Below are 13,110 nucleotides of genomic sequence, written 5' to 3'. Positions count from 1 at the left end.
TGTGCGTTTTCTTCCTTATTTCTTCTTTCTTGCACGTATACGCCTAAGTTAAACCACATTGGATTTGGATGTGAATTGTGCTATATAACATACGTACATAAAATTGTGAGTGGCATATAAGAGACTTTCTATGGTGGTAAACTATTTGGCCTTCTCTCTAAAGATACAACGTCTTATCATTCTGTGTATATATGCATTAGAAGTTTTGTATGTATGGTGTAATTTATATCTTTATGCATCAGTTAGCTATACTTTATATACACCATAGTGTCTAACCTCAGTCAATTGTTTTTAGGAAGTTTTAATGGGCGACGTCCCTTTCTCATGTATTTTATCAATTTGCACTGTATGATAAATAAATCATTTTATTGTTAAAGGTGAAGTTTCTTCTTCCATGGAAATTTGATTATATTAAGGTCTGTAAACAATCTTAATGTTCTGCCTTTTAGTATCCCTTAATTTAGTATCTTAAGCTCAATTTGCAGCGCCCTTCTAAAATCTTTTTATTTTTTGTATTTCACTCTAAATACACACAGAGGAAGGTGTGTTTTCTAGTAGGGTGTGATATCAATATCTAATGGGCTAGCGCAATACTATACATTCATTTTTTCATACAAAATCTAAAGTTGTGCCTGATCAGGTCGTTACTTTCATGACCCTACCTCTAGAAGCCAGGATGTGGCAGTTTCAAAGAAATTTGGCTTATAAAAGACCCAAAATACATTTGATGTGATTTGATCTATTCTTACTGAGTGATGCCTGCAGAGGGGGTTACCCTCTGATTGCTGTTTTACCTGAGAGCTCAGTTTTATCTCTCATCCACATGAGTAAGATTCCTATTTACTTGGGAAGATATATACTGATGGAACTTCACTATTAAATTCTCTTTTTAGTTGAGGTCATCAACTGGTGGGACTAAATCCTTTTCTAACTTTATAACTGTATTAGCACTTTCACTTTATTTTATTGCATTATGTTTAGGTCGTGAGCTTGCACTGCTTGTGACATTATTTGTTAGTATTCCTGTGGCTTGAGTGCTCTGATAAAATGCTGACAGAATTGTTTGCTTTGTCCTTCATGCAGGAATAGACCTGATAGCAGCATTTTATGGTTGCTTGTATGCGGGTTGTGTGCCAATAACCGTCCGACCTCCACATCCGCAGAATATTGCAACAACATTACCCACAGTGAAGATGATAGTAGAGGTAAGATTCCATCTGCCAACCCACAGTATTTGGTAACTGGTAATATACTCTCGAAGACCAATATTTTTGTGCCACGCTATAGCTGGTAATGGCGCTACATTACTGTATTATGTTCTCACTTCCGTCCTGATACATGGACTTAAAGGGATATTAAAGTCATTTTATATATGTATAACATATATCTGTAACTACGCGTATTACCCTGCTAAAGATCTGTAGACCAAGTCATTTTGTTATGTTGGCACAAGATGCAAGGTAATGCAAATCAACAGCAGTTTAGGGATATACCCCTTGAAAAGCTTGGTTGAAGTCATGTTCTTGGTCTTCTTTGCTGGGGTCGTAACTGAGCTTGTGCATCTGTTAAATCACTTTATTAAAATGTTACAAGGTTAGATTATTTCATCATACATAAAGGAGCACACGTGTAATAAAAAATGTTAAATGAATAACCCCTGAATTAAAGCTTTAAATTCACATTAGCATGTTTAATAATAAAATGTTTTGCAACTTGAATTATAGTATTTTATAATTAAAAACGTTTGTCTCTTTAAAGGACCAGTCAACACAGTAGATTTGCATAATCAACAAATGCAAGATAACAAGACAATGCAATAGCACTTAGTCTGTACTTCAAATGAGTAGTAGATTTTTTTCTGACATTTTTAAAAGTTATGTCTTTTTTCCACTCCCCCTGTACCATGTGACAGCCATCAGCCAATCACAAATGCATACACGTACCATGTGACAGTCATCAGCCATTCACAAAGGCATACACACTTATCCTTGCACATGCTCAGTAGGAGCCGGTGACTCAAAAAGTTTAAATATAAAAAGACTGTGCACATTTAGTTAATGGAAGTAAATTGGAAAGCTGTTTAAAATGGCATGCTCTATCTGAATAATGAAAGTTTAATTTTGATTGAGTGTCCCTTTAAGTGACACTTCAGCCTCAGGCAAGGGGAACAAGCACAATATACAAACAGTATTTTACAGCAATAACAGGCAAAATAATGTTATTATTTTTCTCGATTAAGATTTTATTTTGATGTATTTTATTTTAATGCCCTTATGTAAACAAATATTCATTTCTTTTCTGACAATTAAATAATTGAATTTAATATTACTTTCCGTGCTTTTGTTTTTCTTTCAATTCCAGCAGTTCTCTTCAAAGCTGTTCTCCTTTTTTTAGCCCCTTTATAGGGGCTGGTGGTGAAGTTCTGCCTACTGGACGCCGCCATCTTGGAATTTAGGTATTCTCACACCCTGTGACAGAAGCAGTGTGCACTCACAGATCAGTGAAATAGAAAGGTAGATAAAGTATATAGGAGAGAGTAATGAGGAATAATTTGTAAATGTAAATACCTTGCATCTGTAATACAGATGTCACTGATCTGTGGATGTGAGAATACCTAGGTTTAAGATGGCAGCAGCCAGTATGAGGATGCACAGCCCATGTAAGTAGGAAAAGCAATAGCATAGTGTATAGTAACCATAGTATTGTGGTTGTGTCCAGTAGCTTAATTTCCCATTAAAGGACCACCAAATACAGTAGCATAGCATAATCAGTAAAAAAGACAATGCAAAAGCACTTAAGTTGAATTATAAACGAGTAGTAGATTTCTTTCTGACAAATTTTAAAGCTAGTTCTATTTTCCCTCCCACTGCATCATGTGACAGCTATCAGCCAATCACAAAATGCATAAACGTATATTCTGTAAATCTTACAAATGCTCAGTAAGTGCTTGTGCCTTAAAAAGTGTCCATATAAAAGATTGTGCACATTTAGATAACGGAAGTGAATTGAAAAATTGTTTAAAGTGGGGTGCTCTATTTGAATAATGAAGGTTTAATTTGACTTGAGTGTCCCTTTAAGCAGCAAAAGTTTGTAATGTCCCTTTAAGTAGTTCACTGTTTTAATTACTGTTTCTCAAGATATTTGTTTTATACAATAAAAACGCCAATAAATGTTAAATACCAACAAACCTGAATGCAGTTTATCGCTAGAATATATTTTCTTGGGCATTCTGATTCAGGAAATCAGAGCAGAAAATCAGCAGTTTAGCTGTAGAAAGCTTCTGTACATCATCATGATTAGCTGTAAATTCCCCAAAACAAAGGTTTTGTATTCCTCTATATTAGTAATAACAGAGATAATAGTTATAATTTGAACTTGTATTGTTGTAAAGTGCAAACAAGAGGGATGAGTAACAGATCCATATCATTAAAGGGACACTAAACCCAAATTTTTTTCTTTCATGATTCAGATAGAGCATGACATTTTAAGCAACTTTCTAATTTACTCCTTTTATCAAATTTTCTTTGTTCTCTTGCTATCTTTATTTGAAAAAGCAATAATGTAAATTAAGAACGGGCCCATTTTTTTTTTTTAAGACACTTTTTATATTTATTTAAGACCAACAGGGTATACAGATTTACAACACAGAGAATAAATAGCCACGCAGGGCCATGAGAATTCACGTAGATACCATTAAATAAATCTTAACACAATTTTTCTCTAACATAATGATCAGCCAAAACAAATAAATAGCCACGCAAGGCGACATATACAAACATAGATATCATTGCATCAATCTTAACCTAATTTTATTCTAAGGTATTCTCTTTTACCTAAGACAGAAAAATAAGAGCTAAAGTATACACTGTTGCATTATTATGCATTACAACACCTGCATTATTTACAAAAAAGAAGGGGAAAAAAAAAAACAATGCCAGCCTGTCCGCACCCTCTATCCGAAATTTTCATAGCCAGTGTGGAGGAAGAACTTCCTCCACCACCAGCATCATGAAAATCAGCTTGTTTTTCAGAGGAGCAATGAACTGAATCTGTAATGCAGGAGGCTTTGACAAAATTACTTTCTTCCATTTATTGAAAAATGTTCTAAATAGTTTTTCCATAAGAACGGGCCCATTTTCAGTTAAGCACCTGGGTAGCTCCTGCTGATTGGTGGCTAAATGTAGCAAACCAATAAGCAAGGGCTACCCAGGTGCTGAACCAAAAATAGGCCGTCTCTTAAGTTTACATTCCTGCTTTTTCAAATAAAGATAGCAAGAGAACGAAGAAAAAATTAAAATAGGAATACATTATAAAGTTGCTTAAAATTGCTGCTGTATCTGAATCATGAAAGAAAAAAATTGGGTTTAGTATCCCTTTAATATTAAATATAACTGAGCAAAAGAAGAAAAAAAAGCTTAGATTTTCAACTGTTCTGAGGGTTAGGTGGAAAAATGGTGTTGCCGTATATAAAATTATGTTCAAGAATATAATTAGATTTCCCACATGGTTATTAATGTAGATAGTTTGTATTCAGTGTTTTTTCTTTTTCTTGTTTTAACCCCAAGGAAATTATAGCTATGGTATAATGAACAATATTTTATTTAAGATTTAAAATACACACACAAAAAATCAGCACACAATATACAAAGCAGCAACAATGTATCATGCTGGTCTACAAATTCATCCTTCAATGCAATATGGTGAAGAAAAACAATAAATCAGCAAACTCTCACAGGTCCTTCTTCAAGGTAACTTCATGACAGATTAGACAACGTTTTGGCTGTCATAAGAGTATTTATCAAGACAAATTTCATGGCATTTATTTTCAACAAAACAATAAAACAAAATCAATGAGTGGTACCAAACCTGACCTCTAATAGCAAATATACAAATATGCTCCTGCTGCCCCCTAGTGTTTTGACATTATATCATCTAGAAATAAATAAACATGCTTTCCTTTACACAATACAACTACAGCTGTCTCCACTTTATATCTGACGGATGGAACTCTGTCTGTAATTGGTAACTGATATCAATACTCCAGAATTGTTTAGGAAGGGGTACAAGAATCTCCCTTTTCAAAAACAGCATTGAGAAACAGTCTATGATTCACATCTCACACTTGCCCACATGAGCAAGTAATGAGATAAAAACATAATTATATTTACAACTTAAAGGGACATTAAAGGGAATTTTAAATTTATGCAGTAGAAATTATTCCCTGTATTGCAACAGAACTGCATATAAAAAACATTTTTAAATGGTTTTAAAACATGTCATTTAGGTACAAACATATATATTGTATTGCTGTCCCGGAATATGCCTTTTGAAAAGTTTTTTGATTGTGGATTATTTTATTTCCCTTAAAGTATATGGCCAATTAGAAACACATAATAACTAATAATATGTAGCAATGCAGTAAAAGCAGGATATTGCAGTCCACAGAATACACTCCAAAAAATTGCAGTTTTCAGAGTTAAATTACAAGAATAGCACACAAGTAAATAATAAAAATGCATTGCAATTTGTATTATGCATAACTATTATTTTATGGGGAATTACTTTTTGAGTTTAATGTTCCTTTAAATAAAAAAAAAAAGAAGGTGATATTAACTTAGCAACGTAAATAACATTTCCATTTGCATCCAGGTGAGTCGTTCGGCCTGTCTAATGACTTCACAGCTCATTTGTAAACTGCTACGTTCCAGAGAAGCAGCAGCAGCGGTGGATGTCAGGACGTGGCCTCTGATTCTGGACACTGGTTAGAATAACTTTGCCATTTATTTCCCTTTACTTCAGTTTATAGAATATTTGTTGTGTAAATCACTTTCATACCAAATTATTTCAGAATTGAATTCCTTCATATCCACTGTCTCCTAGTTACACGTGACTTCCTGGTGTAAAAGTATTAACGGAAATGTGAGATCATTACTTACTTAGAACTGTGATGCTGACCATAGTTTTGTTGCTGGCAGAGCCTGCCGTGCCTATCTTAAGTTGCACAATTGTAAAACACATTAAATGCTTAGTGGAAGACTGTGATTTGAGACTATGTACTTCCCCGATTTTAGAACTAGCTCCATAGCTTTCCACTAAATTTGACTGGCTCATTGCTTCATCCAATCACATTAGAATTTTATATTCGGAGTAGGAAAGTAAAATGTTTTGTATTACTTATATTTCTTTCTTGTTTACAGTATTTGCTTATTGCAATCAAGGCTATTTATTCTGTATTGCTGACATTTTAGGAAACAGGTCAAATATAGGCCACATAATATCAATATGGGGTAGTTAGTTAATTTCTGTTTTTTTTGTATTCTGAATTGGTGTTCTTCTACAAATGTCAGATAGGTAGCATTACTAGTTTGCAGAGTTCTGGCAACAAAGATATGTTTTTTGATAAACCAGTATATTACTGATTATATCATGTACATACTAAGCTATGTTTGTGCACCTATAAACATTACATAAAGGAGCTTTGGTTACTTATCTCTGTGTCTTAAAGGGACATATGCTATAAAATTGGTTTCCCCTTAATGTGTTTCCAAGACTTTTTATACCAACTGCAGCGTAAAAAAAGTGCTACTGTAGACTTTTTTTGTATATGAAATAGCTGTTTCTTTCCTAAGATATGGTGAGTCCACGGCTTTATCATTTACTGTTGTGAATATCACTCCTGCCAGCAGGAGGAGGCAAAGAGCACCACAGTCAAAACTGTTAAGTGTCGCTACCCTTCCCACAACCCCCAGTCATTCTCTTTGCCTTCGGTGCAAGGAGGAGGTGAAGTTTTGGTGTCTGAAGAAGATTGGATTTATTTCACTTCAATCAAGATTTTATTATTTTGAAAGCCAGAGTAGTTTTGCTCTGATCTTTCCTCTCAAGATTGGGTCTAGCCGTACTCCACGTTAGTCTCTTCAGTAGGGCAGTGGTGGCTTTTAAGCAGTTAGGAACTTGTGAAGTGGGCTTCGCTGCGTTTTCCTAACATGTTGCTGCCCTGGTATAGAAAGCCAGAGTAGGTTTACTCTGTTCTTTTTTTTTCTTTTTCACATGTCTCTGTAAGGAGTGGCTTCCTTTCCTGCCGGGTGAGCTGTCCTCCTGCCGGACAGCTAAATGTTCAGGTAAGTGCCTTTTGTCTTCTGGGGTTAGGAGGCTGGCACTGAAAGGGTTAAGGACTCTAAATTGCACTTTATGTGGGACACAGTATCCTTTATGAAGGGCTTTTGCTGGCAGTGGGCAGGCACTTTTGGATGTGACCATAGGAAACTTAAGGGTTAATCTCCTTTTAGACAAAGGAGTTAACCTTTGTTTGGGGCTCAGATTTTATTGCTGTGTTTATGACATAAGAATCACACAGGTCCAGATTATTTAATACTTTTTATTAACCAGGCTGGATTCTGTTAGCGACGTCACTCCTATGGGACAGTTAAGTGTTTCTAACTAATCACCCAGTACAACATAGTAATAACAGTATCGTCCGGAATTTACAGGCTCCGTTGGTAATGTGCCCTTCACAAACATATTGTTCTCTCATGGCCCGGCTTGTCGGCAGAATGAAGCGCGATGTATGCGCGTGTCATTCTCTTGGCGCTTGCAAGTTCCTGCATACTTCTTTTTTCTGTTCTCGAAGGAGCGCCATTTTGGGCTTTTACTGAGCCAGGGTTATGTAACTCCGACCTGTTCTCAGAATGAGAACAGAGCAGCGTTCTGATTCTGCTCTGGGCGCTTATTGGGAGGATTGCCTATTAAAGGCTGTTCAGCCATCAATGTTCTCAGGCTGTCCGTTCAGAGCAATAGTGGGGCCCATCAATATAGACATGGCTTAGTACCAAGGTTTTTATAACCAAACAGCATTATTGTGCAGTGGTTTAATACACTTCTCTGCTGTTCTTATATTAGATAGCAGAGTTTTTTTTATACATAAGACCTTAAGTTAGGGTTTTTATAGTTGGCTTACACCCTTCAGTTAAGGTTCAGATATACAGGTTTTTGGGGGGGTTTTCCACTGTAATAAATCCTTTTTAAGATTTTAAGTCCTTTCTTAAAGGGACATATGTTCATATCTTCCTAAGACTCTGTTCCTAAGGAATAAATGCTTCTGGCTCGTGAGGATCAAATTGTTTTTATAAGCATCCTGTCCTTCACGTTAGAATAAATCTTTAGCAAAAATAAAGATATTATTGTTGAGCCTCATGTCTCTCAGGATTTATTTTATTTTAGAGAGTATTTGCATATGCAATTCTGTGCTGCAGTTTTTAACCTAACTAATGAAAGTACAGATAGGTTGTTGCCTTCTGAGCCTCATGTCTCCCAGGATGATGCTGTTTCGGCAATGCCACAGCTTTCTCCTTAAACGTTTCAAGCCTTTATGGCGTCACATGCAGTGCCCTGCGGTTCCTCTCAATCTCCTGGAGGAGTGTATTTGCCTGCAGATTTTGCAGCTCAGGTATTCTCTCGATATCTGCAGCTTTATCTGCCTTTTTTTCCTACAGGGAAAACGCAAGAGGACATTTAAAAATTCAGATAGTAAGGTTTCTGCTCCATTTCTGGTAAATATGTTGCTATCCCTCTTAAGTCTGATGCGGTGCAGTCGCTAGTAGCTTCTGAGGGTGATATCTCAGATTCGGACAGTATAATCCCTTCATCTGATGCTGAAGTAGTATCCTTCAGATTTAAGCTTGAACACCTTCGTCTATGGTAAAGGAGGTTTTGGCTAATTAGGAATCGATTCCGATATGTATGTCGTTGTCAACCCTAAGAATCTAGTAAACTTTATAAATACTAGGATTCCTCTGTGGAAGGACCACAAATTCCAGACTGTGCTAGGAGATTTTTCACTGGAATGGGAGAAGTCAGGGATTCCTTTTTCCCAGTCTCCTGTCTTTGAAAAGATGTTTCCTGTCACTGTCTCCTTTAAAGATCATGGCGCACGGTGCCTAAAGTAGTAGGGCATTTCTGCTCTGGCTAAGTGAACTATGATTCCTAGTGAGGATAGCTGTTCTTTTCAGGATCAATGGACTAAGCTGAAGGCTTACATAGAAGTTTGTTTTGCCACTGTGTCAAGTGTGGCATCTTATGGAGCGGTGCCTTGGTTGATCCAATTTGGTAGGGACTCCTTTGGAGGAGATCCAGAATAGAATTAAGGTTCTTAAGCTAGCCAATTCTTTTATTTCTGATGCTACTATGCAGTTTTTTAGCTGGGCGCCAAGATATCTGGCTTCGCTGTGCTAGCCCGCAGGGCGTTGTGGCTATATTCATGGTCAGTGGTTTTTTTCTTTGAGGCCAAGCTTCCAACGCTTCCTTACAAAGGTAAGACCTTGTTTGGCTCAGATCTAATAGGAATATTTCTGATTCTACCAGTAGAATAGGGTCTCTTCTACCATAAGGAAAGATGAATAGACCTAAGGGAGTTTGCCCCCAATCCGGGATCGAGTCCAGGTGGGGGGCAGAATCTCTCTGTCTTCAAACTTGGATACGAGATGTCCCAGATAGGCTGCGGACATAGCATCCCAGGTTTTCTACATAGAATTCATACCTTCCCTGAGGCAGGTTCCTCCTCTCAATTTTATCTACAGGCCAGATAACAGTGAGATTTTTCTGTAGTGGGGACCTCTTTCTTGTGAGTGATAGTTCCAGTTCCTGTAAGGAATTCTATTCATTCCTGTTCGTGGTTACCAAAAAAGAGGGAACTTTTCGTTCTATGATAGATCTACAGTGGTTCAACAAGTTTTCTCAGGGTACCAGTGGTTTCATTCTTCCTTTGGTCCAAGAGGGTCAGTTCATGGTGACCATAGACCTTGAGGACGTGTATTTTCAAGTTCCTGAGTTTTTCCTTTCTGTCAAATACTCTGTGTGTGGCTCTTCCCTTTGGCCTTGCCACGGCTCCCAGAGGGGGCTATCTTGGCAGTGATCAGGTTTCGGGGTATTGCTGTGGTACCACTCCTGGACGACATGGATGGGAAGTGAACCTGAAAATGGGTTCCCTTGTTACAGCTACCAGGGTAGTTTTCTTAGGGACAATTTTAGTTTCCTATCTCTGCCAATATTTTTGTCAGTGGTCAGAAAAATCAAGGATTCTTTCCTCTTGTGTCTTTTTGCACTCTACTGTTAGTCCCTTCAGTGGCTCAATGTATGGAGGTAATTGGTCTGATGGTTGCTTAATTGGACATCATCCCTTGCTCGTTACCATCTGATAGTTTGTGGTTATGCATGCTCAGATAGTGGAATGGGGATCATGTGGTTCTGTCTCGGGGGATAGCTCTTGATCTGTCTTGATCTGTGAGATTCTTTCCTTTGGGGGTTTTCGCAGGAGCATCTGTCTCGGGACACATGCTTCAGGAGACCTTCCTGAGTCATGATGACTACGGGCGCCAGCCTGTTGGGTTGGCCACTATAGACTTGGGAGGAGTCTGCTATTCCATAACCATCTTGCAGTTGTTTTACATCAACCATCTGGGAGGAACCTAGAGTTCCTTAGCCATGATTGGCGTGGATTGTTCAGTGGGTGGACGCTCACATTTGTTGTCTATCCACTATTCGCATTCCAGGAGTGGATACTGGGAGTGGACTTCTTACGAGTCAGATCATTCCAGGCAGTGGATGCTTCTCCCGGAGGTGTTCTCCAGGTTAACCCTCTAATGGGGGGTGCCAAACTTTTTCATTACGTTTAAGGTCTAGAGATCAGCAAGCTGCTCTGTTAAAATCCCTGTCAGTTCTTGGGTTTTTAGTCTGACATCCCTGTTCCTCAGTTTGCTCTCCTTCAACGAGTCTTTGCTCGTATAACATAGGAGGGGGCATCAGTATTTTTAATTGTTCCTGCATAGTCTCGCAGGATCTAGATACTGACCTAGCTGGGATGTATCTCTTCCACCTTGGTGGTTGTTCTTGAGAAGGGACCTTCTATTTCAGGGTCCATTCTTTTGTTTCTTTGAAGCTTTCTGCTTGGAGATGGAACGCTTAGTTGAGTCGGTCATTGAGACTTGTAAGCTTGTTACTAGAAAGATTTGCCATAAGTTATGGCGTATATATCTTTATTGGTGTCAATACAAGGGCTTCTCTTGGTGTAGGGTCCCTTCTGGAGAAGGGTTTGTTAGTCAGTACCCTGAAGGGTCAGATTTCTGCATTTTCTTTTTGCTACATAAGCATCTAGCAGATGTGCCAGATGTGCAATCTTTTAAAGTTTTATTTACAGGCGACTAAGGATTTTCGCCAGTCTTCTGCCCTGTTTGTTTCTCTGGGAAACATAAATGTCAGAAAGCTTCTGCTACTTCTTTTTCTCTCTGGTTGAGAAGTATAATTTGTTGTACTTATGATACTGCTGGACAGCAGACTTCTGAGAGAATTACTACTTTTTCCACAAGGGCTGTCTCCTCCTCTTGGACTTTCAAGAATGAAGCTTCTGTTGAACAGATTTGCAAGGCTGCAACTTGGTTCTCTTTGCATACTCTTTCCAAATTTTACAAATTTGATACTTTGCCTCGGCGTCTTTTGGGAGTAAGGTTATTCAAGCAGTGATACCTTCTGTTTAGGTCTGCCTGTCTTGTCCCTCCCTATTCATCTGTGTCCTCTAGCTTCGGTATTGATCCCCAACAGTAATTGATGAAGCCGTGGATTCACCATATCTTAGGAAAGAAAATAAAATTTATGCTTACCTGATAAAATGCCCCGCCCTTTATTTCAAGACAGTTATTTTTGACTAAACCTTAGGCACCTCTACACCTTGTGTTACTCCTTTTTTCTCCATTTCCCTTCGGTCGAATGACTGGGGTTTGTGGGAAGGGAAGGAAGTGATACTTAACAGTTTTGACTGTGGTGCCCCTTGCTTCCTCCTGCTGGCCAGGAGTGATATTCCCAACAGTAATTGATAAAGCCGTGAACTCACCATATCCAGAAAGAAATACATTTATCAGGTAAGCATACATTCTCTTTTTTGCTTGTTGAAACGACAACACATTTAAATATGCTGAGCTTTCAGAAAGAGCATATATCCTTATATTTCTCTTTTTACACAAATACCTCTTATATCTATGTATACACAAAACCCAATTTAAAAATAAACATTTTAGTAATTATCTGCTAGACCCCCACTGGGAGTGTGATTTCTTTCACCATTTCTTGTTAACCTAGCTTTTCTATAGCCAATACTGCAGTACTGAAATTTTCAGTATAGGTGGCGGATACAACAGACGGAAGTAGCTATTTCAAATGACAAAATTAAGGTAAATTATCTATTTGTAATTAACTGAATATGCGGTAGCAGGTTTAATGGATCATTAGGTACACATTAAAGGCTACAGAATGTTACTGTACACCGTCCTTTTAAATATAGACCTGGAGGTCTAGTAGGTTTATTTAAAAATAGTACACATACAATAAAGCATTTTTGTTTCCCATTCTGAAATGCATTTTCTCTGCATCAGATGTTATTGTTCTATAATGTTTTATGGAAATGATCTACTGCTTATTGTGCTTTCTGTATTTATGCTCTTTCTTACTCTTTCCAAAATAAGATGTATGCTTGAACTTTTTATTGTGCAGATGTTAAATATTGAATGTCAAACAGTAGACAGTTCTGCTTCATTTTTTTAGATGATTTGCCAAAGAAAAGACCATCCCAAATCTACAAACCATCGGACCCGGAAACATTGGCTTATCTTGATTTTAGTGTATCTACAACTGGAATGCTTGCAGGTGTAAAGGTACGTAACGCCTCTATAAATCTCCTGCTTTCTTTTAGTACTGTAGCTTTTGTCTATATAATATGTTTATTTTACTCAGGTCAAAACATTTGGGTGAGATCACATTCCAGTTGTAAACTTAATTGGTGGGGGCTAGAAACGTAAAAAAGGGATGCTGGTATTTTATTTATTTATATATATATATATATATATATATATATATATATATATATATATATACTCTGCTAAAGGTTTAGTGCTTAATTTAAATGTATTATGTGTGTGGATTTTTTTAATTGCAGTTATCATTTAAAGCCAATAAGGGACAGGTATGTAGCAGAGTTAGCCTTGATAAGTTAGCAGGGTGCATTTCAAGTTCTGAGTATTAAACATTTTCAGAGCTAAATTACCCAAAAAGGGGGCAAAATAAATAATG

At 37.4% G+C, this 13,110-nt stretch overlaps 1 protein-coding gene across 2 annotated transcripts in view; it reads left to right on the top strand.

The window, feature by feature from the left end:
- Positions 1-13,110, top strand: part of DIP2C (disco interacting protein 2 homolog C) — a 911,498-nt gene that overhangs the window by 723,653 nt on the left and 174,735 nt on the right. For both annotated transcript variants that reach the window (XM_053713839.1, XM_053713838.1), the window contains 3 exons: positions 1,084-1,205; positions 5,650-5,761; positions 12,586-12,695. In XM_053713839.1, coding sequence (XP_053569814.1) covers positions 1,084-1,205; positions 5,650-5,761; positions 12,586-12,695 — 344 coding nt within the window. The remainder of the gene's footprint in view (positions 1-1,083; positions 1,206-5,649; positions 5,762-12,585; positions 12,696-13,110) is intronic.

Source organism: Bombina bombina, chromosome 5 (assembly GCF_027579735.1).
Source record: "Bombina bombina isolate aBomBom1 chromosome 5, aBomBom1.pri, whole genome shotgun sequence".
Taxonomy (NCBI): Eukaryota; Metazoa; Chordata; class Amphibia; order Anura; family Bombinatoridae; genus Bombina; species Bombina bombina.
The sequence above is the reverse complement of the archived record's forward strand: the minus strand, read 5'-3'. Positions and strand labels throughout refer to the sequence as shown.